General features: G+C 41.2%; 3 protein-coding genes across 7 annotated transcripts in view; 2 read left to right on the forward strand and 1 right to left on the reverse strand.

Annotated features, from left to right (window-relative positions):
* Positions 1-208: 208 nt before the first annotated feature.
* On the reverse strand, positions 209-9,414 carry LOC110485483 (antizyme inhibitor 1). 2 transcript variants are annotated; one of them, XM_021556566.2, is made up of 12 exons: positions 7,855-8,070; positions 6,990-7,112; positions 5,488-5,769; positions 4,859-5,032; positions 4,319-4,491; positions 4,054-4,188; positions 3,139-3,220; positions 2,929-3,003; positions 2,521-2,683; positions 2,256-2,371; positions 1,527-1,741; positions 209-1,241 (listed from the first exon to the last, which is right to left on the reverse strand). In XM_021556566.2, exons 3-12 carry the CDS (start codon positions 5,587-5,589, stop codon positions 1,127-1,129), a joined length of 1,350 nt encoding a protein of 449 aa, XP_021412241.2. In that variant the 5' UTR covers positions 5,590-5,769; positions 6,990-7,112; positions 7,855-8,070; the 3' UTR covers positions 209-1,126. The 2 variants fall into 2 exon arrangements, with proteins under 2 accessions (XP_021412241.2, XP_021412248.2); XM_021556573.2 differs by lacking the exon at positions 7,855-8,070 and adding an exon at positions 9,238-9,414 and having other exon boundaries at positions 1,127-1,241.
* A 3,830-nt stretch (positions 9,415-13,244) lies between these two features.
* On the forward strand, positions 13,245-22,864 carry LOC110485500 (V-type proton ATPase subunit C 1-A). Its single transcript, XM_021556584.2, has 13 exons — positions 13,245-13,404; positions 13,816-13,998; positions 14,987-15,054; positions 17,882-17,967; positions 18,443-18,537; positions 18,786-18,877; positions 19,057-19,155; positions 19,249-19,317; positions 19,488-19,580; positions 19,651-19,744; positions 19,958-20,055; positions 20,217-20,343; positions 21,684-22,864. The coding sequence occupies exons 2-13, from the start codon at positions 13,867-13,869 to the stop codon at positions 21,777-21,779; spliced, it is 1,149 nt and encodes a 382-aa protein (XP_021412259.1). The 5' UTR covers positions 13,245-13,404; positions 13,816-13,866; the 3' UTR covers positions 21,780-22,864.
* A 527-nt stretch (positions 22,865-23,391) lies between these two features.
* Positions 23,392-24,192, forward strand: part of LOC110485507 (protein spire homolog 1) — a 48,713-nt gene continuing 47,912 nt past the window's right edge. For 2 of the 4 annotated variants that reach the window (XM_021556609.2, XM_036944055.1), the window contains exon 1: positions 23,393-23,940. In XM_021556609.2, the coding sequence (XP_021412284.1) occupies positions 23,586-23,940 (355 nt within the window). In that variant the 5' untranslated portion in view covers positions 23,393-23,585. Of the gene's footprint in view, positions 23,941-24,192 lie in introns of all 4 variants that reach the window. The other 2 variants (XM_021556592.2, XM_021556618.2) reach the window with 2 other exon arrangements.

Raw genomic sequence — 24,192 nt, forward strand, 5'->3', positions numbered from 1 at the left:
TTTTATTTTGATACCAATTGATCAATGTGTCCATACCCCAAAGAATTCAGGCTGTTCTAGAGGCAAAAGGGGTCTGACCCAGTACTAGATGGGTGTACCTAATAAACTGTCCACTGAGTATGTTTGGGTATAGTGGCTCATGTTACAGTGCTGTTAATAAGCGGTGGGTGAAAATTCACATTTTACCAGCAAGAACAACATATACACATTATGATTCAGAGAGCTTTTATATTAATTTACTTTAGACAAAACTGGAGACCAATTCACAGATGTTGGACAATTCTTTCCACAGAGACTTGTAAGGAAGAGGGATTTAAAAAACAAATGAAACATCAATGTTGCATTATGATAATAGTCTCAAGACGGTTTATATTTAGTGTGAGCACAAGCTCCCTATCAACGAGATGTTAAGTGAATGATATTCTGTACTCATATTGCTTGAATCAAATAGAGTTCCCCTTCATCTGAGGCACTGCACTGTTATATGCATCCCAAATGACACTATTCCCTAGATAGGGATCTGGTCAAAAGTATTGCACTAAATAGGGAATAGGGGGATGCATCATTGGCCGCCTTTTAAATACTGACTGATCATAAGTGCCAGGGGACCAGAAAAAAAAATAAAACGACAACCAACAAAACCATAAATAGACATAAATATCTTTTAGCAAAGCATCCAAAAATGGCTTTAAAACATCAGGTTTTGTTAACTGCTCCACTTTGAGTAGGTAGACAATTGAATTTACAAGACTGGCAAAAGGAGACATATAGGCAATATAATACATGTTTCAAATATTAACTTTTAAATTCCATTGTATGTATTTACTGTATGTAAACTGTAACCGCATGGGATACCCACACAGGTGGGAGTTCCATCCCTACAGACTCATCCATTTTGTTGCATACTATTTTACTGAATGTGGAAAGGAAGGAACACCTGTGCTATTCCTTGAGAGAGCCAACAACATACTGTATAGGGCTTGTCACCCCCCCAAAAAGCTCAATTCCTTATGAAATGAATAATAAAAAGCTTTTAGCCAGCAAGCACCATTCAGTCTTTTCCTCCCATTGGAATGTTGACCAGGTGAGATCAGCACAGCAGAGACATGGGATTGGTTCAGCTAGCCTAAGCTGGGACCGACAGGGCTTCATCTGATTGGCTGGAGTGGAGGAAGTAGGGGACCAGAGAGAAGTTCTTCATGCTGATGTCCTGGGTGATACCAGCATCCTGCATCTCAAACCTGTCAAAAAAAAAAAAAAAACTTGTTGAAAATCATTCTCTTCAAAGGACTACCAAAACAATATAGAAAAACAACAGCAGCAAAAGGTCGAAGGCAGCACACAACTGTTAAAATAAAAAACTGTAGGTCCCAAATAAATACTAATAACATTTTTCCAGGTGGTAAAAGCACTTTACATCCATTAAATGGGGGGAACTCACCTCAAACAATAAATTAAATTAAATCCTCAACAGCTCCCCATTTCAAACAGTGACAGTGCCAGCCTGACATTGGTCTGTCTCTTACCAGTCTCCAGTAGAGATGGTGTAGTAGACGGGGGGTCTGGGTGAATCTGTGAAAGTGGACGGAGGGCCCAGGCTATAGGCCCCAGCGTTGTTGAAGATCAGCCAGTCTCCCACACTGAGCTCTGGCAGCAGACACTGATCCACCACCTGGTCCAGCTCATCACCCGACGGACCCCACAGACTGCTGGCAAACACCGGTTCCTCAGACACACCGCTCTGGGACATCCAGGGACACAGAGAGAGTAATTTAGAGAGACTTATGGGCCAGGGTTATGAGTAAATAGGGAATAGGGTTTCCATTTGGGATGCAGCCTAATATTCACTCCAGGGTGCTTGAGATAGGAAATTGAATTAAATTTAACTTTGCTTGGTGATGCAAAAATCACAAAAATGCAGAATTGTTGTCATTTCATGCCTTTCACTAGTCATTTTGTTTATTTAAAATGTAGTTTATTAGGGCCTCACGGGTGGCGCAGTGGTCTAGGGCACTGGTAGCTGTGCCAGGCTGCGACCGGGAGGCCCATGGCACACAACGGCACACAATTGCGCACTAGCGACTCCTGTGGCGGGGCGGGCGCAGTGCACGCTAACCAGGTCGCCAGGTGCACGGTGTTTCCTCCGACACATTGGTGCGGCTGGCTTCCGGGTTGGATGCGCGCTGTGTGGCTTGGTTGGGTTGTGTTAATAGCTTGGTAAATGTAGTTTACTAAGCCCTGAAGCCAAAACTCACCTTGGGCAGAGCCGGAGCTGGAATCACATTGTCTGCTAGCTTGCTAGTGAACGAGCCGTACACCCCATCGTTCATGTAGTACAGGAACTCTGGCTCATCGTTGGGAGATGGTTCATCTGTAAAGAGGTATGGCAGACAAGAGTCATGAGACACAATAGTAGAAAAGGTGTGTGCTGGTCTGCTGGAGCATCTAGGTCTGCCGAACCATGATTACTGATTTTGACCAGCTTCATATGCTAGGTGTTGAGAAGGTACTGCCACTGACTGAGATTGCCATGAAGATCCCGGGCGCCTACTTCCTTAGCGATGATGTTGACAGCCAGGGTGAAGGAGGAGGACACGTAGTAACTGCCAGGCTCTGCCATGATGGAGACGCCAGACGATGCAGGGAAGTACAGGTCCAACAACGGCCTGACTGCACTGTTAATCTGTTACCAGGGGGGGAAAAAAACAGTCAGCACCTTCAGCCTAACAGGCATTCTATAGTGTGTTTGTTCAAATTCAAAAGGTAAGCTGTGTGAAGGCTTTCCTTTGAAAAATACATTACTAGTACAGGCCTGACATCAGAAAGAGGGTGAAGTGGTTTGTGACCTTTGACTGACTGAATCACGTATTAATTCAGCTGAAGTAAACCATCTAAAATCAGTATTATGTAACGAGCTAACTATCATACCTGTTTCAGCTGAGTCTCTGAGCCGTTGAATCCACCTCCAATATCCAGGATTGTCATACTGAAGCCAATATCCTCCTGAAAACAACATTAAAACAAAAAGTAAACTAGTAAACTTCAAAATATAACAGCAGGGTGGTGAATATTTATGGCTGTCTCCTTCACATATTATGCACATTCAAAGTCCCATAACGTAAGCACTAGCTAACTCACCCCCATGTCAAAGACACAGCGAGCGTCAGACACTGCATGGCTGTAGGCCTGAGGGTCGTCACAGGAGCTGGGAATGTGGAACCTGCATCATGGGGATAATGATGATGTCAGGGATCAGGGATTGACTGAGGAACGGAAACTGAGCAGTCGGGCAAGTTGAGCGTGCTCAGAGGTCACCCAAAGTGAGAAAAAAAAGTGAAACAACAAAACTGCTAAAAACTCCAGTAAACCTAAAACTGATTGTCTGGTTCATCTCCATTGTTTAAGTGAAAGACTGAAAATATATGGCAGCTTCATTAGACAGGTGATAAAAAAAAAAAACTGAATTCCAGTAGCCAAGCATGGGGGCTACACTGGAGATTCTGACCTGATTAACTGGAAGTTTAACGTGTGGTCAGAGCGCTAGCCACTATGTCCTATTGATCTCGGCTGTGAGCTGCACGTTGAAATCTTGAAAATAGAACCAGAACGTAGATCAGCGCAAACCTCTTGGGGAGCCGGCACGCTTACACCCAGGGTTTTGTTGAAATTAATAAGAGTGTCTCACACTCTGCGAAAGTTATACGTCCAATGTAATAGACCCGTAAAACAGACCTCTCTACTTCCTCCCTATTGTTACGTGACCGACAAGTTACGGCAATTTGGGTGTAAACAAATATTTTCACATTTTCGGGCAAGTGACCATATTCTTCAGGCAAACAAAAAATACTACTGAATTGTCCAATGGTCAATCCCCAATGATACAGTAAAATATTTTCTCCTCATGGTGAAAATAGTACTGGACAGGCATACAATTCTGCTGTTAGCATACAGTTTAATTTCTTATCACTTAATTAAAAGACAATAAAAAGAGAACCTAGAATATAATAATGAACTCTGACTAGAGAGGAAGGGTGGCGTTGCAGAAGGACTCACCTGACCCCCACCACCTGCAGGCCCTGCTCTTTGGCACTCTCCAGCAGGTGTCTGCAGTCCTTCAGCTTGGAGCCAAACGACATGCCCATTTCATCACCCTCGCTGGAAGTCTCTGTGGCCACCTGCAGCAGCAGTCTGAGCAGAGATGGAGGAAGATTAGCATTTTTAGGTATTTCATATTCATACCCATTGTAGTTGTATTGTAGAGAGTATGAAATATAGACTTTTAAAATAACAGTCTAATAACAGTTACATGGACACCTACTTGGCACAGGGATGGCAGCGAGCGATCTTGCGTAGCTCTGCCTCGTTGTCACACACCAGGAAGTCGATGCCGTTCTTAGCGGCATACTTGATCTGGGAGAGTTGTTTACACACACCGCTGTAGATAATGTCTTCAGAGGGAACGCCATAGCCCTGCACAAGCTCCAACTCATACTGAAAAGACACAAAAACATCAACGTTGATATTACAGCTCTAAGTTGTGAAGGAGCAATGCGCTGTGGCAGCGAGACATTTCTCCACTAGATGGCGCTCCTTCCTATTTTCTGTGAGTAGAGGCCAGTCGACCTATGAAGCAGTTATAAAGCAGTAATTGGCCCACCAAAATGATGGTAATCAGAGCTGTGAGAAGCTGCAACTGATGTAAGCCAAGAATCTATAAAAATGTATTTAACTGAAAAACATCCTAAAGCTGTGGAAAAGCACCCGTAAGTTAGTCTACACTAAAATGCAATTTGATCTGGACAGGTTGTTTGTTATACAGTGTTATAACAGTAGTAGTGGGAGAGAGCGCTGTGAGCACCTTGCTGGTGCAGATGAAGCCAGTCCCGAGAGCAGCTAAGATCTCAATGACAGCCAGGCTGCTGTTGGCTTGGACAGCGTAGAAGGGACGCATCTGGGGCATGTGGGTTCGCCAGCGAACATGTTGCCTCATAAGGACCCCCAAGTCTGCCACGAAGAACGCATTCTTCTCAGCCTGGGGGAAGAAAAACATGACACGACAGGTTTACTGGCTGTCTGGCATGCTATGACGTCATTCACCTGAATCTGTCAAGTACACCATGACTGATTATTCTTACTGTCTCTCATCAAACACCATACAATTACATAAGAGCGATCTGCAACCTAATTTTTCCACTGGTGTGAATTGAAAGCATACAGAGTGTGGTGAGCGTTAATGACTCATTAACTTGCCACATCAACCAAGTGGGGCGAGACTGGCACACAGTTTTACACAGCAGCATTGTACTTTGTCACATCCTCAATCAATTTATTTATGTGGTGATTGCTAGAATTTATCAATCTATTTCCGGATTAGGCAATCAACTAATCTCATTTCCAAGGGCACAACTTCAATACGCTATAAAGTAGCAAGACTTCACAATGTGCAAGTATTTTAATGTACAGAGAATGTCTCTTCACAGTACTTACCAGTGTTTGTTCATAAATGTGATTCTCAACCACATCGCTGAGGGCCGTGGCTCCCTCCAGCAGGGCGACGGAGTAGTTTGGTTCGTCAGCTAGTCCCTTCATCTCAACTGTTGTCTGCTAATCTGCCAGTCATAAAGAATTATGCCTGTGTGAAGTGGTCTCTCTCTGATCCTCTGTATGAAGTGGTCTCTTTGAGCCCCTGGCTGAAGTGGTCTCTCTCTGAGCCCCTGGGCGAAGTGGTCTCTCTCTGAGCCCCTGGGGTCCTTGATAGTATGCAGCAAACTGGAAAACACAGGAAGAGAGGCAGCGTGAAATATAGCCCTAACTATTGAAGTGGATGGGGAAAATGAGTTCCATCTAATCATTACAAAAATGGAGGGAAAGAAAAAATGAATTATTTGACAGAAAAAGGCTAAAGCAGTTGGTCTACATGTTACACTTAGTTTGACCAGTTAAGCCTTTAGGATGGTTTGTGAACCGGCTGTGAACCAGGATAGTTGTGAGGGCAGCCAATCAGAGGTCGAGGTGGAAATCACGTTATGGGGCTGCGTATGGGAAGGTCTGGGTGTCTGGACAGCCACTGTGAAAACAAGACCTCTGGGGCATGGAGTTTGTTTACCTTACCATCAATTACTCCTGACAATTAGGATTAATCCCACTGGCAGTGACCCATTAAGGTTTCTTTTGATGGCATTATCTGGGTACAATACCAGCGGCATGGGCTGTCAGATCACTGCATTCAATAATGTTACATAATACCGGTTGGACTATTGTGATCATAAGGGTGCTGTGTATACCCGTCTCTGTTCTGTGGCTGGGAGCCTGGTATTGGCAGTTCAAAAACAGAGACAGCTTCATGATAGCAAGCTGGAATGGCTCTAAGAAACAGGACAGCCATGGCATGACTAAAACAACATCTCAGCAGTCTGAAAAAACGGACAACAACCCACTACAATTAACACAAAATATCAAAGGTCACAAATTATGGTCTCGTTTTGGTTAATGGACAAAAATGTGTGTGTGACTGAAAAATGCTTTACTCTACAGACCACCAACTTCATTGGGGTAAAGACTTGGGAGGAAATAAAAGTATATCACAAATCTAACAGTAGGCTTACAACATGACATACACAAAGAAATCATAACATTTAGGTTACAGGTGAAGACAGGAAACATTGTGTTTCAACTATGACTCATAGCTGAGTGGCCCCTTCTCTCTGTTACTGGATCTAACCAGTCACCAGTAAAAACAGGGACAGAGAGCATCAGATAAAAGTAGCACAACACCATGCTATTGTTATTTCAACAGTCACCACAAGGACATGTTTGGGTTATTATGGTGTCAGCGTGACTTGGACCCATATTCACAAAGCGTCTCAGAGTAGGGGTGCTGATCTAGGATCAAGGTCCCCCTGTCCATAGTGTTTTATAATTATTATGATCTAAGAGGCTAAACTGAACAGAGATCATTACTCCTCCTACTCGACCTGATGTCTACTTACATGGACGAGTTAGGAGATGGAGCTCCCCCACTATCAGCTAGGATCCCAAGGTGGCTCAGCGTTGAAGTCGAACGGCTCTCGGCGGAGAGCCGCCCCTAAGCCCTCTGGGTAGTAATTGTACACCTGCACAGAAGACAAGATACAGTTGAGTCAATAGGAAAGAGAGGCAAAGCTGGCTCAGAGGATTAGATGAGATCAAAAAAAATATTGAATGGGAAAGCAAGACATAGATTAATTGATCGTTAGGGACTGGTGGTTTTCACAGCTATAACAGGTGTGATTTTTTAGGTTGTTATGGTTGTTATGGTTTTCATAATCCTAAATAATTTCTCAGTTTTGAATGAATGCAAGTGCCACGTTGTACCTTATGTTGTCGAATATGCTAAATGTTGTTAACGAAGTTCCAACCTCAACTAAATAGCTATTGATTGTACTACTGTGGTTTTCAAAATAACAACACTAAAATGTCAAAACAAACCGTCCATAGCTAGCCAGCTAACTTATATTACATGCCAACTCAGCAGGCGAACATTAGCTAATCCTGTGTGATAAATGGCTGTAAATAAGATTGCGAATGCTAGTTATATGGCGTCTAGGGATTCACTAGTTAGCTAGAAACACCCCGATAACGTTTTCAAAGTAATCGTAGCTAATGTTAATTATATAGCTAGCACAGCTAGCTAGCTATGATAATATATAATAAACTAAAATAGCTAGCTAAATAACTTTGATGAATGACGACAATAATGACAGTCAGTCATTAGCTAGTTCGTTCATTACCTAACGTAGCTATCTGCGGCTAACGCTAGCCAATTTCCCTCCTTAAACAGTTAGCAAGCAAGCTAGGTAGCTAGAAGGTACTTACGTGAGAATAAAACCCAATATTTGGGGTGGATCGTTTTTTCCTTTTAGGTGGAATTTTCAAAGAGTGGCGGGGGCACTATAGGAAAGAAAAAATGCCATCAAAGCGGAGGTGCAGATCGAGATTTGAAGCTAAATCGAACCCTTTCGTAGCTACGCAGCGAGCAAAACTGCCGAAGTCGACAGAGAGAAAGAAACACAGATAGAACAATGAGACAGATATTTCACCGGATGTATAAATGTGAAGCATTCGCTTGGCGTTTCCACTGACTACCAAATCTGGTAGTGAGAGGAAGCCCAGTGGCCAGCAGTGGTAGAAGATGGATGGAGATGGATTTGGGCCTAAATTCTGCTAATTTTCTCATTGATTAAACATTTGATCTCTATACAGTTTACTGTTCCCAAAACTAGAATCTGTTTTGAACAGAGTGGACTAAGTTTGGTAGACTTTTCCCTTTGTAAAAGTTTTTAAAAATCGCGTTGCTTATAAGGAGTGCAACGGCGAATTGAGTTATTGCACACGCGCACTTCATACAGTAGGAGTTCCCTAACGGAAATATGCAGATGTGGCTAGAACAGGAAAATAGGATCTTGCTAGCTCGTGCTTGGCTCTGCCTACCTCCTTTCTTGTTCTGCCCACTAGGACTCATCTGTTCCCATTGGAAACGACACGCTGTGGTCTATCTTGGTTTGGTTATAAAAATCTTTGGAAAGAAAGGGGAGCGGAAAATAACGTCAGATGGGCGGTGTTTTCGAGCTGTCAAAGCAAATGAGAGTGATAGCTAAATAGTTTGGCTTGTATTTTATTTCTAAGCATTATTTTATTCTCTTCATGTGTGATATCTAGTTTTTGTGATAATATATACAATTATACCTATGCTATTGATATGCTGAGAATTATGTTTAATAAAACTCATTATTTATAATTTCTATTTATTAAGGATAAGCAGTTGAAATGAGCAATCTGCGATTGCTACATTAAAAAAAAGTTTACTTTTAAATGAACGATCTCTACCCATCGATTATTGAAAAATAACTAATAAATGCCTCATGAGCTTAGTTCAACTGCCGTACCCTATCATAACCCGAAATATAAGCTTGTTTACGACATGTTTTGTAAACAAACACTGTATAGCCTCAAAAGTCATTTTATATGGTCAGACCATTTATTTCATCCATAGCTCTGTCTATGAATTTGATTTCTCCAGACCCATTTCTCAGCTATTTACCAAAACAGTGGCGGGATAGATGGATTGTTATTGTTTGAAATGCAGATTTCCCCTTTAATATTATATTATTTATATTATTTAATATTATATTCAATTATTGCCAGAATAGACTACTACGGTTCTGAGAATGTAATGTCTCAATCAGATAGTATAGTTACCTTGGTTACGTCTTCATGCTTTTTCCCATGGCACCGCGATAAATGTAAATGTTGTCCACTAATTGTCACTGGTACTCCTCTCTTGTATTCTGGCAACACATGCTTGAAGTTCAACAGTGTGAAATTAGATTGCAGGTGTTTTAACAACCTCAGCCTTGTCTGCCGAGAGTTTGTGAAGTTTTGCTTCCCTCTGAAGACGCAAAGGAGTATATTTCCCACAGATGAATTTACACGCCACCCTCTCGCCTATTGGTGGAGAAGGAGGTCTATTCCAAATTGGAAAAACTCAATGAATTTAATTTCAGACAGGGGGACTGGGTAGCTGCAAATTGACTCATTTGACATTTTTTTTAATCTACCTGTTGACTGTTGTCTCAATGATAACTTGGTTATGTAGGTAATGTTACATTTTGTTGTGATGTATTTTCAATTTATTTACAGACAATGGGATTCATAGAGTAATTAGTGAGTGTAGTCCTCAGGGATCTGTCTGAAAAGCCATCCACTTGCTTCTCCTGCAGCCACAAACATATGCTGCTCTCTGCGTACAGAGATTGAATGCATTTACATTGTGGTATGGGCTATGATCACCTTTAGAAGTTAGTCATGGCTCCTAAGGCTTAGACACCACCAGCATACCACACATACAGGGTTTCACAAGTGGTTGATAGGCTAAGTGCATGTGAGAATGAAAATAGCACTTCATGAAATTGTATATTCTGGGAACTGTTTTTTTATATTATATTTAGAATATATCAAAACAGGCTACTGTTATTGTACCCTTTCTTATTTTCATACACATTGTCTTACAGGAATCCATATCAGCTGTCTTGTTTTGTGGCCAATGTCCATTTTCAGCAACCACAGTAGATGTCCACAGTACATGTTCCTTTGGTCAAAATTGGAGGCATCCAGGGCGGGAACAATGAACATTGAAATGAAATATATGGATAACTATGTCTCTTTATGCATTACAATTCAAACATTACATTGCAATTCAAACTGTAATAATGTACATAATTTCTTTATATCTAAGAACAATTATGAGACTATTATTGGTCCCGTATGATTCTCAATTGGCCCTGATCACTTTGTATTTAGCTGCAAAGGACCAAATATGATTTAAATTCCTTATTATATAATGATGAAGTAAGCTTAGGACATGCACTTAGCTTCTATGAATAGCCACCGGTACATAGCTTATGTGCAAAGTCCAAACCCACACATGTGGCCTGTTTATCTTAGATAGACGGTGGTTAGAGGAGTGTGAACTCATAATGTCAGATGAGCTATGTGTATTGGTAAGGGAAAAATACACAATGGTTCTGTTTGTTTTGCTCAAACATAAATGTTTCTTGGCCAATTGTCAAGACTTGAGAGCGAAAGTTTATCCTATGGACCACAACACAAAAGAATCTGTTCCGAGCTTTGTGTCTGTAGATGAGGGTATGCATTGAGTCTAATCATAATCACACATAGCATCTAAAGTGGCTTCCAGAAAAACTTAATGTTTGATTTCCATTGTTGTGATCATAATAGCCTGGGACACTGAGCACACTTGCTGTCGTAGTGTGTACCGCCCACAGTGAGTGAAAACACTCCAGTGGCGTGCATTGTGCAACTGGAATTCTCATTTGCAAACCGGGGCCAAATTACATCAAAATATCACCCCACTGAAGCCTACATTATACACACAGAGTTATTTAGTATGACCAACAGCCAGATGATATGAACACAATTACTGTTGCATGAGCAAACACCACATATTTTACACACAATGAAAGCTCCATGTTCTTTTATCAGAGGACTCTATGAATTGTTATAATAAATCATAGTGGAACTTAAAATAATCAATAACCAATGTATGTTATTGTTATTGTTCCTATAAAAGGGAAACCTATTTGTGTTAATTAGTATCCATCCTATTTGCCTTTTCAAATCACTACACCTCCAACAAAAATATAATAGTTACATTTGAGGACAAATTAAGGTATTCCTCACAGTTCTCAGATAGTGTTATGTTATGCTGCAACAAAGCACAACATTACAAGACTAGTGAACCTAGTGGAAAACTCAATTCTTCATTGAATAACTGGTATCACAGTGGTTGTCTAAGCGCATGGCCTTTGATAGTTCAAGTGAATCCCTCCATTCTCTGTTGTGTAGAAGAGGTATGGGGAGGTTGAAATGGCTAAATCCAAATGAATATAGTCAATCATTAGTCCCTGCATTATACAATGGGTCTTGATCTAGTACTTGTTTCTAATGCTGTGAGTTACACCATGGTATTTCAGCCTTACGCATTTGCCAAAGAATGTTGATAAGTAAAACTACCTCTACACAGACCTTTTCTCTGAGCTGAAGTTTGAGAAGGGTCAAATACAAACTGTGTAAATCCAGGAAATAATAGTAAATAAAAGCTACTGCATTCTGCTAATTTACTATAAAATACCAATATTCTATTCTATTTTATTCTATATATAAAAAGTGTTTTACAGGTTACAACTCTGAATAGACACCTTGAAAAGGAAACTGTAAAAGCACTCCAGTATCCCTCTCTTCTCAAGTCTTTCTGACATTTTCCTGAAGTCAATGAGTCTGATTCTGGACTCGAGCCTTGGACATGTTGGCCTTGTAACACTAGTATCAGAGAGGTTGACAAATAGATCCAATCTGCCACTGAAACAATAATACAAGATAATGCTTATCTCACACAATTTCCCTCTTTAAAACCTTCCTCCCCCTTTCTGCCCTAGGCAGTCCATAATAATTCAGACATACTAGATTAGATTTACTGTAATGTCCCTCAGAAGGCTCAGAATAACTAGCTGGGAAAATAGAACTAACCTGAATACAGTGAAAGATACCGAGGACACTATATGGGTCTTGAAAGTTTGTACACAGTATAAGGAATGTGTAGTTGTATATTTTTGTGTAATTTACAGTTGAACCATGTCATGTTTTTGTACTAAGATATATTGTCAGTGTCATGGTCACTCAAACTCATGGGTAAAAGTTCAAACATGTGATATGTAAAGTTAAGCACGGTATACAAAGCATTAGAACTAGAGGGAGCATGTGACACATGTTTCTGTTGGTAGGACTCAACAACAAACTTGGTGCTCTATTTTTGTGTAATGCTTTGGATATATTAAACCATGTAACTGAGATGGGATTGATAGAGAATGTTGACATTCATCTTTGAAATACACAAAGTTGCAGCAATGACCTTCATCCATAGGTTTTTCAGAGCTCTCACACTGTATGACTAACTTGTATTAGAGGAAGTTTGTTGAGGACACACTCAGTTAATACCTCTCCTCACATCATCATCCCCACTCTAAGACCCAGTCTTCGTGTCGGTAGCCCAAATGAGAGAGTGATTACAGTCCGTGTGCCCAGAAATGTCCTTGTAGACTGGCCTGCGGCCAACAGTGGGCAGCCCACCCTGGTCCTTGGCCTGTCGTTTGATCTGAGGGGTTGGCTGGTCGGCTGGCTCCAGCCAGACCAGGCATTGTATCCCAAACAATGCACCCCAGACCTACTGAACTATAAACATGTCCCTTTGTGGGGTTTTCCTTGAATTCTGAGCAGGGAGACACCCAGAGTCAGGAAACGGCTGGACTCCTGTCCAGATATAGAACGTCTACACCCCAAATTCCAGCTGACTGGGCATTTGAGACGGTCTGTGTCCTCAGAACTAAGATAGCAAGAATGTGACTGAGATTATGAAATTACATAGCCTGTAACCCCACAAGAAGTACAGTACATTATTGAGGGGATCATGCAACTCCAATTCAATGGTTAAAATGACTAATTGTAAATAAATAGCACTCCTAAATGTAAATGGATCAACTGACCCCAACCCTGCTACTTTTTGTAAACGATTTCTGTCAGAAAAAAATCGTCCTACTCTGTTTTGAAATGTCGAGGCTGTAGTACCTCCTCCAAACCAGCTGGGGTCGTCTGTCAAATATCGTGACGTCAAAAAGTTTCCCTCCCCCACGAGAGGCCTTTCTGTTCCTCATCTGATCAGCTGACATGAATGTGATGCTGCTGGAAAGACCTTTAGTCTTACGATTTGATTGGCAATTATGAATATTGAACCATAGGAATTGTACGGTAGTAATTGATTAGTGTTCGAATAGTTTTGTCATTAGATCTCAGGTAAGAAATGTGAAAACTGTATTATAATTATTATTTTTTAATGTAAATCTAACGTTACTTGATATCATGTGATGCTAGCTAGCTAGCTATGGGTCATGTTTCAATAAACTGAGAATGTCACTTGTAGCAACGTTAGTGAGGTTTAGCTAACGTTAGCAACTTTTGATGTAAAGCATTAGAAGACAAATATCCTTTATCTTGCATGCTCGCTAGCTAACCAGATACATCAGCAACACGTAGATAAGACAGGTTTGGGAAGACATATTGATTAAATAGCAGTCAATGTTGTCTTGCTACCATTTATTTACTGATGTATCAACATGAAATAGAGAATAACGTTGCGATTGATAATATTGTACTACAAATTAAGTCCTGTTTAAAAAGTAAAACCGTTTTTTTCTTGTCTTACAGCACCCATCTCTGTGCATTTCGTTTTGAGCCTGTAGTCATCAGTGTATAGCCATGACAGAGTTCTGGTTGATCTCAGCTCCTGGAGAGAAGACCTGCCAGCAGACATGGGACCAGATGATGGTGGCTACCACCCGCAACAACAACCTGTCCACCAACAACAAGTTCAACATCCCAGACCTCAAGGTTAGCATGCAGCAGTAGCCATAAATAGTAGCTACTACATTACCATACTAACTTGTAGGGCTGGGCAATAGATTGTGAATACCGGTATGGATTTTTACAATACCGTCTATAACAATATGTTGACAGGGCTAAATAAATAAAAACTTACTACTTCACTGTCAGTTCTCCTAGTTTGGTTGAATTATTTTTTTTTTACTTAGAATTCACTTGTTGCTATCCTGCATGCACTACTCAAATATACCATCAAAATTGAGAAAATTATTGAATGAAAATGGCCATATCGCCCAACTAACTTATACTGAACAAATATATAAACGCAACATGTTAAGTGTTGGTCCCATGTTTCATGAGGTGAAATAAAAGATCCCAGAAATGTTCCATATGCAAAAAAAAAGCTTATTTCTCTCATCCCTTTTACTGAGAATTTCTCCTCTGCCAAGATAATCCATCCACCTAACCGGTATGGCATATCAAGAAGCTGATTAAACAGCAGGATCATTACACAGGTGCACCTTGTGCTGGGGACAATAAAATACCACTCTAAAATGTGCAGTTTTGTCACACACACAATGCCACATTGTGTTGTGCAATTGGCATGCTGACTGCAGGAGTGTCCAACAAAGCTGCTGCCAGAGAATTTAATGTTAATTTCTTTACCATAAGCTGCCGTTTTAGAGAATTTGGCAGTACATCCAACTGCCCTCACAACTGACTCTGAGATGTCACCGAGAAAACAACACACAGGCAGGCAGCACAACCAGACCCCCTGACCTCAGGACTCTCATCCAGTCTTTGCCCTAGTTTGAGTTGGCCCTAGTTTGATCAAAGGCCCTCAAAGCAACATTTAGGCCTCTGGCATTAAGCCAATGAACCGATGGGCTCACCCCATCTATAAAATGGGCTCACCCTGGGTATATGATGGAAGGGGAAATACTGTTTGAATTAAAGCTTTGACATGTTTGGCCTTTTTTCCTTTTTACATTAACAGGTGGGGACACTAGATGTGTTAGTTGGGCTGTCAGATGACCTGGCCAAACTGGACTCCTTTATCGAAGGGTATGTTTTTTACTACACTGCAATTTCCCCTTTGAACATTTAAGTATCACTTTAGGATTTACCGTACAAAATATAAAATTCATTACTATTTATACACCTTGTCCATTGTGAATGTGTTGTGATAGACATTATTTTTGTCAAAGTGCCTCACAAACCAGTGTGAGTCTGATGTCTTCAGAGCCCAGTCAATTCTGTAATCCCTCCGTGACCCTAACCTTGCTACAGTAAGGAATTTCATACCAATGTGAGGCTAGCAGGCCCACAGACTAAAGTTAGCAATTTACAGTTTGGTGACACACCAGCATCTCTTTACTCAGTCATATTTATCGCTCATGACTTGTGTGCTACTGTTGGTTTGAAGTTATTTATAATCCTTGGAAAATCTTGACGTCCAAAATTTCACACATACTAAACAAGCCCTGCTTCCTCTGTAGACATTTACTCTAAAAAAATACCAACATTAGCAACCCAGTTACCTCTCATAGGGCAATATCAGCCTTGTTCTGGAACTCGTCTGTAGGAAATTTGAAGATGAGAAAGCCAAAGTAACACCTTTACAGACTGATTTTGGATTTGCTTAATCTGACAGCGTTTTTAGGTGTCAGCTGTCTAGACAAACATGCCTGAGGCTTATTGACATCAAGCATTCTGTCATTGCATGGAATTTAGTTTTTCTCCGTCATCCACTGATCACACATCAATTGGAATGTAATCATATCAAGTATTATCCGCATCATTTTGGTTCAGTGAAGGCAACTACAGCGCAAAAAAAATAAATTACAATCTATTTCTGTGAATAATAAGTAGTAGGCCTACAGGTCCATTTTCTGTTAAAAAGGTATTTCAAATGTATACTGTATAATATGCACAGTTGTTGGTCTGGTGCTGTAGAATATAGATGGATAAACACTCATACCCTGCCCAATGAACAGTCTGCTTAGACTTTTATGTCTTGCTATATGAAAGCACGGTGTATTTAAGCAATAAGGCCCGAGGAGGTGTGGTATATAGCCAATATATCATGGCTAAGGGCTATGGCGAACCATCAAATTCTGCAAAGCGTCAATACAGGATTAAGATTGAATCCTACTACACCGGCTCGTCGGATGTGTCAGGGCTTGGAAAACTATTACGGTCTACAAAGGGAAACCCAGACTCGAGCTGCCCAGTGACGCGAGCCTACCAGATGAGCTAAATGCCTTTTATGCTCGCTTCGAGGCAAGCAACACCAAAGCATGCACGGGAGCACCAGCTGTTCTGAATGACTGTGTGATAACGCTCTCGGTAGCCGATGTGAACAAAACCTTCAAACAGGTCAACATTCACAAAGCCGCTGAGCCAGACGGATTACCATGCACGGACCAACTGCCAAGTGTCTTCAATGAAATTTTCAACCTCTCCCTGACCAAGTCTGTAATACCTATTTGTGTCAAGCAGACCACCATATAGTCCCTGTGCCCAAGGAAGCGAAGGTAAACTGCCTAAATGATTACCGCCCCATGGCACTCATGTCGGTAGCCATGAAGTGCTTCGAAAGGTTGGTCGTGGCTCACATCAACAGCATCCTCTCGGACACCCTAGACCCACTCCAAATCGCATACTGCCCCAACAGATCCACAGATGATGCAATCTCAATCGCACTCCAAACTGCCCTTTCTCACCTGGACAAAAGGAACACCAGGTGAGACTGCTGTTCATCGACTAAAGCTCAGCGTTCAACACCATAGTGCCCACGAAGCTTATCACTAGCTAAGGACTCTGGGACTTAACAACTTGATCCTGGACTTCCTGACGGGCCACCCCCAGGTGGTAAGAGTAGGAAAAAACACGTATGCCACGCTGATCCTTAACACTGGGGCCCCTCAAGGGTGTGTACTTAGTCCCCTCCTGTACTCCCTGTTCACTCACGACTGTGTGGCCAAACACGACTCCAACACCATCATTAAGTTTGCAGACGACACAACGGTGGTAGGCCTGATCACCGACAACAATGAGACGGCCTATAGGGAGGAGGTCAGAGAACTGGCAGTGTGGTGCCAGGACAACAACCTCTCCCTCAACATCAGCAAGACAAAGGAGCTGATCGAGGACTACAGGAAAAGGCGGGCCAAATAGGCCCCCGTTAACATCGACAGGGCTGTAGTGGAGCGGGTCGAGAGTTTCAAGTTCCTTGGTGTCCACATCGCCAACGAACTATATCGGAGCACCAAGTCTAGGACCGAAAGGCTCCTCAACAGCTGCTACCTGCAAGCCATTAGACTGCTGAACAATTCATAAAAATCACCACCGGACAATTTACATCTGGGCCCGAACCGAGTCTCTGGTGGCACAGCTAGCACTGTGATGCAGTGCCCTAGACCACTGCGCCACCCTGGAGGCCTTGCCTCGTTATTCTTATTGTGTTACTTTTTATTATTACTTTTTATTTTAGTCTACTTGGTTAATATTTTATTCTCTTGAATGGCACTGTTGGTTAAGGGCTTGTAAGTAAGCATTTCACGGTAAAGTCTACACTTGTTGTATTCTGCGCATGTGGCAAATAAAGTTTGATTTGATTTGTTCTTAAGCACGACACAGCGCGGAGTGCCTGGATATTGGCCATATATCACAAACCCCCGAGGTGCCTTATTGCTATTATAAACTGGTTTCCAATGTAATTAGAGTAGTAAAAATAACTGTTTTGTCATACCTGTGGTATACGGTCTGATATACCACGGCAGTCAGCCAATCAGCATTCGGGGCTCGAATCATCCAGTTTATAATCTCCTTTTGATGAGGGCTTGCTGACTGTGGCCTGACTGTGTGAATGTCTCCTGGCTGTTCACAGTGTGGTGAAGAAGGTGTCTCAGTACATGGCTGATGTGTTGGAGGACAGCCGAGACAAAGTCCAGGAGAACCTGCTGGCCAACGGAGGTACTTATCATCGCATACAAGTTACTCATATGAAAACAATGCAGCTAGTTATCACATACAAGATACTGGTATGAAAACGGAGGAGGAGGAGGCAGTTATTATCGCATAAATATAATTACTAGAATGGCCATTCCCATTCAAGTTGGTCATTCTATTTCTATCATTATCACATACAAGTTACTCATATGAAAACAATGGAGGACATTAGAGATTAGCTAGTTGGTTATCATCACATACAAAGGACTCCTGAAAAACAATGAATCCAGGAAGTGTGCTGCTATCTCTACTGTGCACATTGATTGACTAAGCAATTATCCTTTTAACCTGTTAATACGAAATACTAAGGAATTACCAGCACATTTTAGAAATGGTTGATAAGACTATTTTGCAATTACCCATAAAGCCATGCATCATAATGTAAAAACGTCATTCTAACAAGTCCTTCCCTCAATAACAATGCTTTGATTCCCTCTAGTGGATCTGGTGACCTACATCACACGGTTTCAGTGGGACATGGCCAAGTACCCCATCAAGCAGTCACTGAAGAACATCTCTGATATCATATCCAAGGCAAGTCTTTCTCCTACCCTCCTCATCTGATTCTCTTGATAATTAGCTAGACGGAACCCCTTAAAAAAAATGTTTTGTCATGATTTCGATAGCGCATGAAGGTAAAAAGATATCAACAAGTAAATTATATTTCAATAGTATCAATCAACTGTATTTTCTCTACGTCGAGTAAGTCTGTTGTTAAAACACTGTGTGCAGAGTTTTTACGTTGGTCATATTCTGAGTACTTGACCTCTTCCTCTCTACAGCAAGTAAGCCAGATTGACAACGACCTGAAGGCCAGAGCGTCTGCCTACAACAACTTGAAAGGGAACCTGCAGAATCTGGAGAGAAAGAATGCGTGAGTCATTTTTTTTTTTGCTCGAGGGCATAACTAGATTTCCCACTGCTGCTAATCAATGCTAAACTAGAAATATATTTGAACCAGTGTTGAAGAAAAGTCTTCCAATGCATATTTGCTTTTGTTCAATTGTTTCTTTCAACATTTGTTTATATCATGCAATACCATGTTGTCTGTAGGGGGAGCCTGCTGACCAGGAGTCTGGCTGACATTGTCAAGAAGGAGGACTTTGTGATTGACTCAGAGTATCTGATCACTATGTTGGTGGTTGTACCAAAGTAAGTACAACTTTTTCCCAGTTTTCAACAGTGTCATATTTCAACTTTTTTTATAACACCAGTTTGCTGTCTAACAATTCCGGATCCTTCTAGGACGAGTTATGTTGACTGGCAGAAGACCTATGAAACGTTGTCTGAAATGGTGGTACCCCGATCCACTAAGTAAGTTTATAGGAGATTCAGAGCCCATAGTGAATGCATGTTAAAATAACTACTTCAGTACATAGTCTCTTCAATCCATATCTTTCATATTTAGTTTTTTCTGCTCAGGAAGTGATTTCATTGTGAGTCCATCATGCCTGTCTGACTGTTCTGTTTGTCCCATTATTCAGCCTGCTGTTTGAGGACCATGACAGTGGTCTGTTCAGCGTCACCCTATTCAGGAAGGCCATTGATGACTTCAGACACAAGGCCAGAGAGAACAAGTAAGACACACACACACACACACACACACACACACTTCTCCATATGTAATTATCTTGCTGTTTCTATCAGGTACACAGTCAGGGACTTCCAGTACAACGAGCAGGAGATGAATGCGGACAAAGAGGAGATGACACGTCTCTCCACAGACAAGAAGAAGCAGTTTGTAAGTCATATGACTAGAAATGTGATGCCTGACCAAGGTATATGTGACCGAAACGTTACACTGTAAAAAAAATAAAAAATAATTGCAAGTACACTTAGTGTTTCGGACATCCCTGCAACCATTCTGGGATGGGTTGGGTGGGTGAAACTATTGGACAGTACTAGCTACACAGTAGGGTGGATCTAACCCTAAGTATTATTTTCCCTCTGTCAGGGGCCACTGGTGCGATGGCTGAAAGTGAACTTCAGTGAGGCCTTCATCGCATGGATTCACATCAAGGCTCTGAGGGTCTTTGTGGAGTCTGTCTTAAGGTATGACGATCACACTGTACTAACAGTCGTCCAATTGTTAGATGTTTGTAGTGAGTGACAAGATGCTTGTATTGACAAGAAGTCAACCTGAATACAAATAAAATATTTAACTGGCTGTGCCTGCTGTTAGTGATTTAACTGCTCTGCCCATGCTCCCACAGATATGGGCTGCCTGTGAACTTCCAGGCCATGCTGCTCCAGCCCAACAAGAAGAACATGAAGAAACTGAGGGAGGTTCTCAATGACCTATACAAACACCTGGACAGCAGCGCTGCAGCTGTCATTGATGTGAGTAATTAGACCTGAAATGAACTACCGTTCAAAAGTTTGGGGTCACTTAGAAATGTCCTTGTTTTTGTAAGAAAAGCACATTTTTTTGTCCATTAAAATAACATCAAATTGATCAGAAATACAGTGTAGACATTGTTTATGTTGTAAATGACTATTGTAGCTGAAAACCGCAGATTTTTTATGGAATATTTACATAGGCGTACAGAGGCCCATTATCAGCAAGCATCACTCCCATGTTCCAATGGCACACTGTGTTAGCTAATCCAAGTTTACCATTTTAAAAGGCTAATTGATCATTAGAAAACCCTTTTGCAATTATGTTAGCACAGCTGAAAACTGTTGTTCTGATTTTAAAGAAGGAATAAAACTGGCCAGCATCCCGGAGTCGCCTCTTCACTGTTGACATTGAGACTGGTATTTTGCGGGCACTATTTAATGAAGCTTCCAGTTGAGGACTTGTGAGGCGTCTGTTTCTCAAACTAGACACTCTAATGTACTTGTCCTCTTGCTCAGTTGTGCACCGGGGTCACCCACTCCTCTTTCTATTCTGGTTAGGGCCAGTTTCGCTGTTCTGTGAAGGGAGTAGTACACAGTGTTGTACGAGATCTTCAGTTTCTTGGCAATTTCTCGCATGGAATAGCCTTAATTTCTCAGAACAAGAATAGACTGATGAGTTTCAGAAGAAAGTACTTTGTTTCTGGACATTTTGAGCCTGTAATCGAACCCACAAATGCTGATGCTCCAGATACTCAACTAGTCTAAAGAAGGCCAGTTTTATTGCTTCTTTAATCAGAACAACAGTTTTCTAATGCTAACATAATTGCAAAAGGGTTTTCTAATGATCAATTAGCCTTTTAAAATGATAAACCTGGATTAGCTAACACAATGTGCCATTTGGAACACAGGAGTGATGATTGCTGATAATGGGCCTATGCAGATATTACATTAAAAATCAGCCGTTTCAAGCTACAATAGCCATTTACAACATTAATAATGGCTACACTGTATTTCTGATTAATTTGATGTTGTTTTAATGGACAAAAAAACATCTAAGTGACCAAACTTTTGAATGGTAGTGTATATATATATATATATATATATATATATATATATATATATATATATCTCTGTGCCCAGATGAACACCTGTTGTATCATTGTAGTAATGGGGCATTGCGATGCCAAACAAATGTTGTGTATTAAAAATGATGGTACATTAGCTAAATGAGATTGATATCGTCTGGTTCAGCAGACCTGTTAGACAACCACATTATCCCTGTTGTGTTAATGTTCTTTACCACGAAAGCTAATGGTTTCTGTTTCTTTATTCCCTTGTAGTCCGCCATGGATATCCCTGGTCTGAACCTGAGCCAGCAGGAGTACTACCCTTATGTTTACTACAAGATAGACTGCAACCTGCTGGACTTTAAATAGATTTTCACTGTACCTGACCCCTCTGTTCTGTCTTGTCTTTATGCTGAGTACCCACTAACTTGTGTTTTCCTGTAAATCTTTCTCCCAGTCTTGCTCTTTTCTCCTTTCTCTGCCCTGCTATCTCCTCTCCTCTCTAATCGTCCTCTCCTCTCCTCATGTCTGGGTGATACTGTTTATCCTTGCTCTCCTCAGATGTGCATGCTCATTCCTTGTGGTTTAAAGCACTTAGTGACCCCCTCCATCTGTACAAACTGAGGACAAACAATGGCTTGATGTAAATTTTGTTGGTTTTGTTTACAGATTTTTTTTTAAACAGCATAATCAAAGTACACTGTATTTAAATGCCCAGTGCAGTCAAAAATGTGATTTTCCTGTGTTTTTATATAGATTTCCACACTGAGGTTGGAACGATATTGTGGAATAAGGCCATTTTAGTGTAAGATAGAAATTTCAGCCTGTTTTGGTGGGATGGAGTTTTCGGCTGACTGGTGACTAATTAATTAATTAATAGAACAATATGAAAGTGTTCCAAACCTCTGCCAATAACAGCTAGTTTACATTTTTCCATCCCCAATCCAAAAACAGTCCTAGTCAAATTCTTGCTTGAGAAATTGCTCATGCTAAAATCCTATTTTTTGTTACTTTTTGACCATTTTGAAAATTTTAATTGAAAACAATCACAGTATTTAATTGTTACCCAGAAATGATTTGATGTTGAGATAAAACAGCTGCATTGGGCCTTTAACTGTGTGCTGAAACGAATAAGATCTCTAAATATTTATTTCTGGTAGTTTATGCATTTTCAATCATTCCACGTCTGTGTTGTGCATATTGATAGCTACATCTTTGAGTGGTACTATTCATAGATACTTGTGTATGTGACCAATTTGTTCTTTTACCTGCACATCTAAGCACATCTGGTACATGTTCATGAGGTATTGGTTCACCTTGGCATCAAATAGTGTTACAAAGATGCTATATTTGTGTGTTATCTCATGTTGTGTATATTTGATGTTAAAAGAGATATATGAATGTGTAAGCATTATATATGCTATGAATAGATAAAACAGTCAATATGAAGAAAATTGTCTCTATTTTGTCCGTGATTGGGGTTAGAGGTTGTCTGTGTTGGTAGGCTATATCTGCAGGTAAGGTTGTAAACATTACATATTACAATGAACGGCCAGGCCCTGCAGGAATCTTCCACGTTTACAGTTGTGTGAGAGAAAGAGAGTGAGTCATGCTTGGCCTCTGCAGAACTAAGGGCAGGGTAGTTAGAGGAAGTTCCTCCATTGCGAAGTAGGAATGTACATAACCCTTAAGAAATCCCTGCCTTCAAACATTAATATGAGGAATTCAATATGAATAGAAATGTGCTCCCAAATCCATCACTGAGAAATAGTATTTGTTTGAGAGCATAACATCATTGCCAGAGTAGCCTACACATTGCCTAGATGTATTCACATGCACCGTACTCTATCAAATTGGACAGCAGATGGCACAAAATAACAGGGAAAGTGGTAAATAAAGTCCTCTAGCTGCGCATGTCACCTATGTATGCATCCCTCTGAAGTCGACCGAAACCTGACAGGCGTTTAGACCATGCAAACAGTCCGTCATATGACTGGTACCCATACGAAAACACAGCAAGGCGGGGGAAATAATAATCACTGTCCGTGGTGGTGCTGCTGTTGCAAGGGAACCGCATCTTTTCCGATGTCTTCAGGCTGCCCGGATCGTTTGTTTATCTGCGGCTCCCCGTTTATTAGTGTCATCACCGGCCTTCTCGGTCGATAGAATGAAAGGATGGCCAAGCGGCGAGATTCGGACGAGGAGAGTGGAGAGCTGATCGGCCCTGCTGCGGTCCAGCGAGATAAGACGCCGTATCCCGGGATGGCAAAAATGGACGGAATGGAGGAAAGAGGGGGAAGTGAACTGTCTTTGGAGGAGATTTTAATGCTCTACAGCCAACCGATTAACGAAGAGCAGGCTTGGGCAGTGTGTTACCAATGCTGCATAAACCTGGCTCAGGGACATAGGAGGAATTCTGGCCCAGCTGCCGGTGCATCAGTGGTGGATACTCCGAAAAGGATTGAGGGACCACGGGATGTGAGGATTCAGAAAGACGGAGCTGTCAAATTACAATATGAAGGCTGTGATGGTAGGTACAATAATTATGTAATGATGATGTTTTGCAATGCGTTCATGATTATTTTTTCTGTCTTTTTTTGATTTCCCCAACACATTGGTAATATTACCAGTTCCTAGAATGAGAAAATCTGTAAAACTGATAGATTCATATGTCATGCTTTCCAATTGTTGGCCATTGCATTTAGTCAGCTGGCTCAGCTGTTGTTGTTTTCCCCTGTCACACATCACATGTTCCTGTTCATCATTCACACTATAAAATAGC

Source organism: Oncorhynchus mykiss, chromosome 2 (assembly GCF_013265735.2).
Source record: "Oncorhynchus mykiss isolate Arlee chromosome 2, USDA_OmykA_1.1, whole genome shotgun sequence".
Taxonomy (NCBI): domain Eukaryota; kingdom Metazoa; phylum Chordata; class Actinopteri; order Salmoniformes; family Salmonidae; genus Oncorhynchus; species Oncorhynchus mykiss.

Bases quoted from the DNA above. Each gene is read 5' to 3' on its own strand.
- LOC110485483 (XM_021556566.2), bottom strand. From the start codon at position 5,589: ATGAAGGGACTAGCTGACGAACCAAACTACTCCGTCGCCCTGCTGGAG. The intron at 2,684-2,928 runs GTATGATAGTTA...CCCTGGTAACAG, and splicing joins CAGAGACTCAGCTGAAACAG to ATTAACAGTGCAGTCAGGCC. The intron at 2,372-2,520 runs GTCAGTGGCAGT...ACCTCTTTACAG, and splicing joins GGATCTTCATGGCAATCTCA to ATGAACCATCTCCCAACGAT.
- LOC110485500 (XM_021556584.2), top strand. From the start codon at position 13,867: ATGACAGAGTTCTGGTTGATCTCAGCTCCTGGAGAGAAGACCTGCCAG. The intron at 17,968-18,442 runs GTACTTATCATC...GATTCCCTCTAG, and splicing joins GAACCTGCTGGCCAACGGAG to TGGATCTGGTGACCTACATC. The intron at 20,344-21,683 runs GTGAGTAATTAG...ATTCCCTTGTAG, and splicing joins GCGCTGCAGCTGTCATTGAT to TCCGCCATGGATATCCCTGG.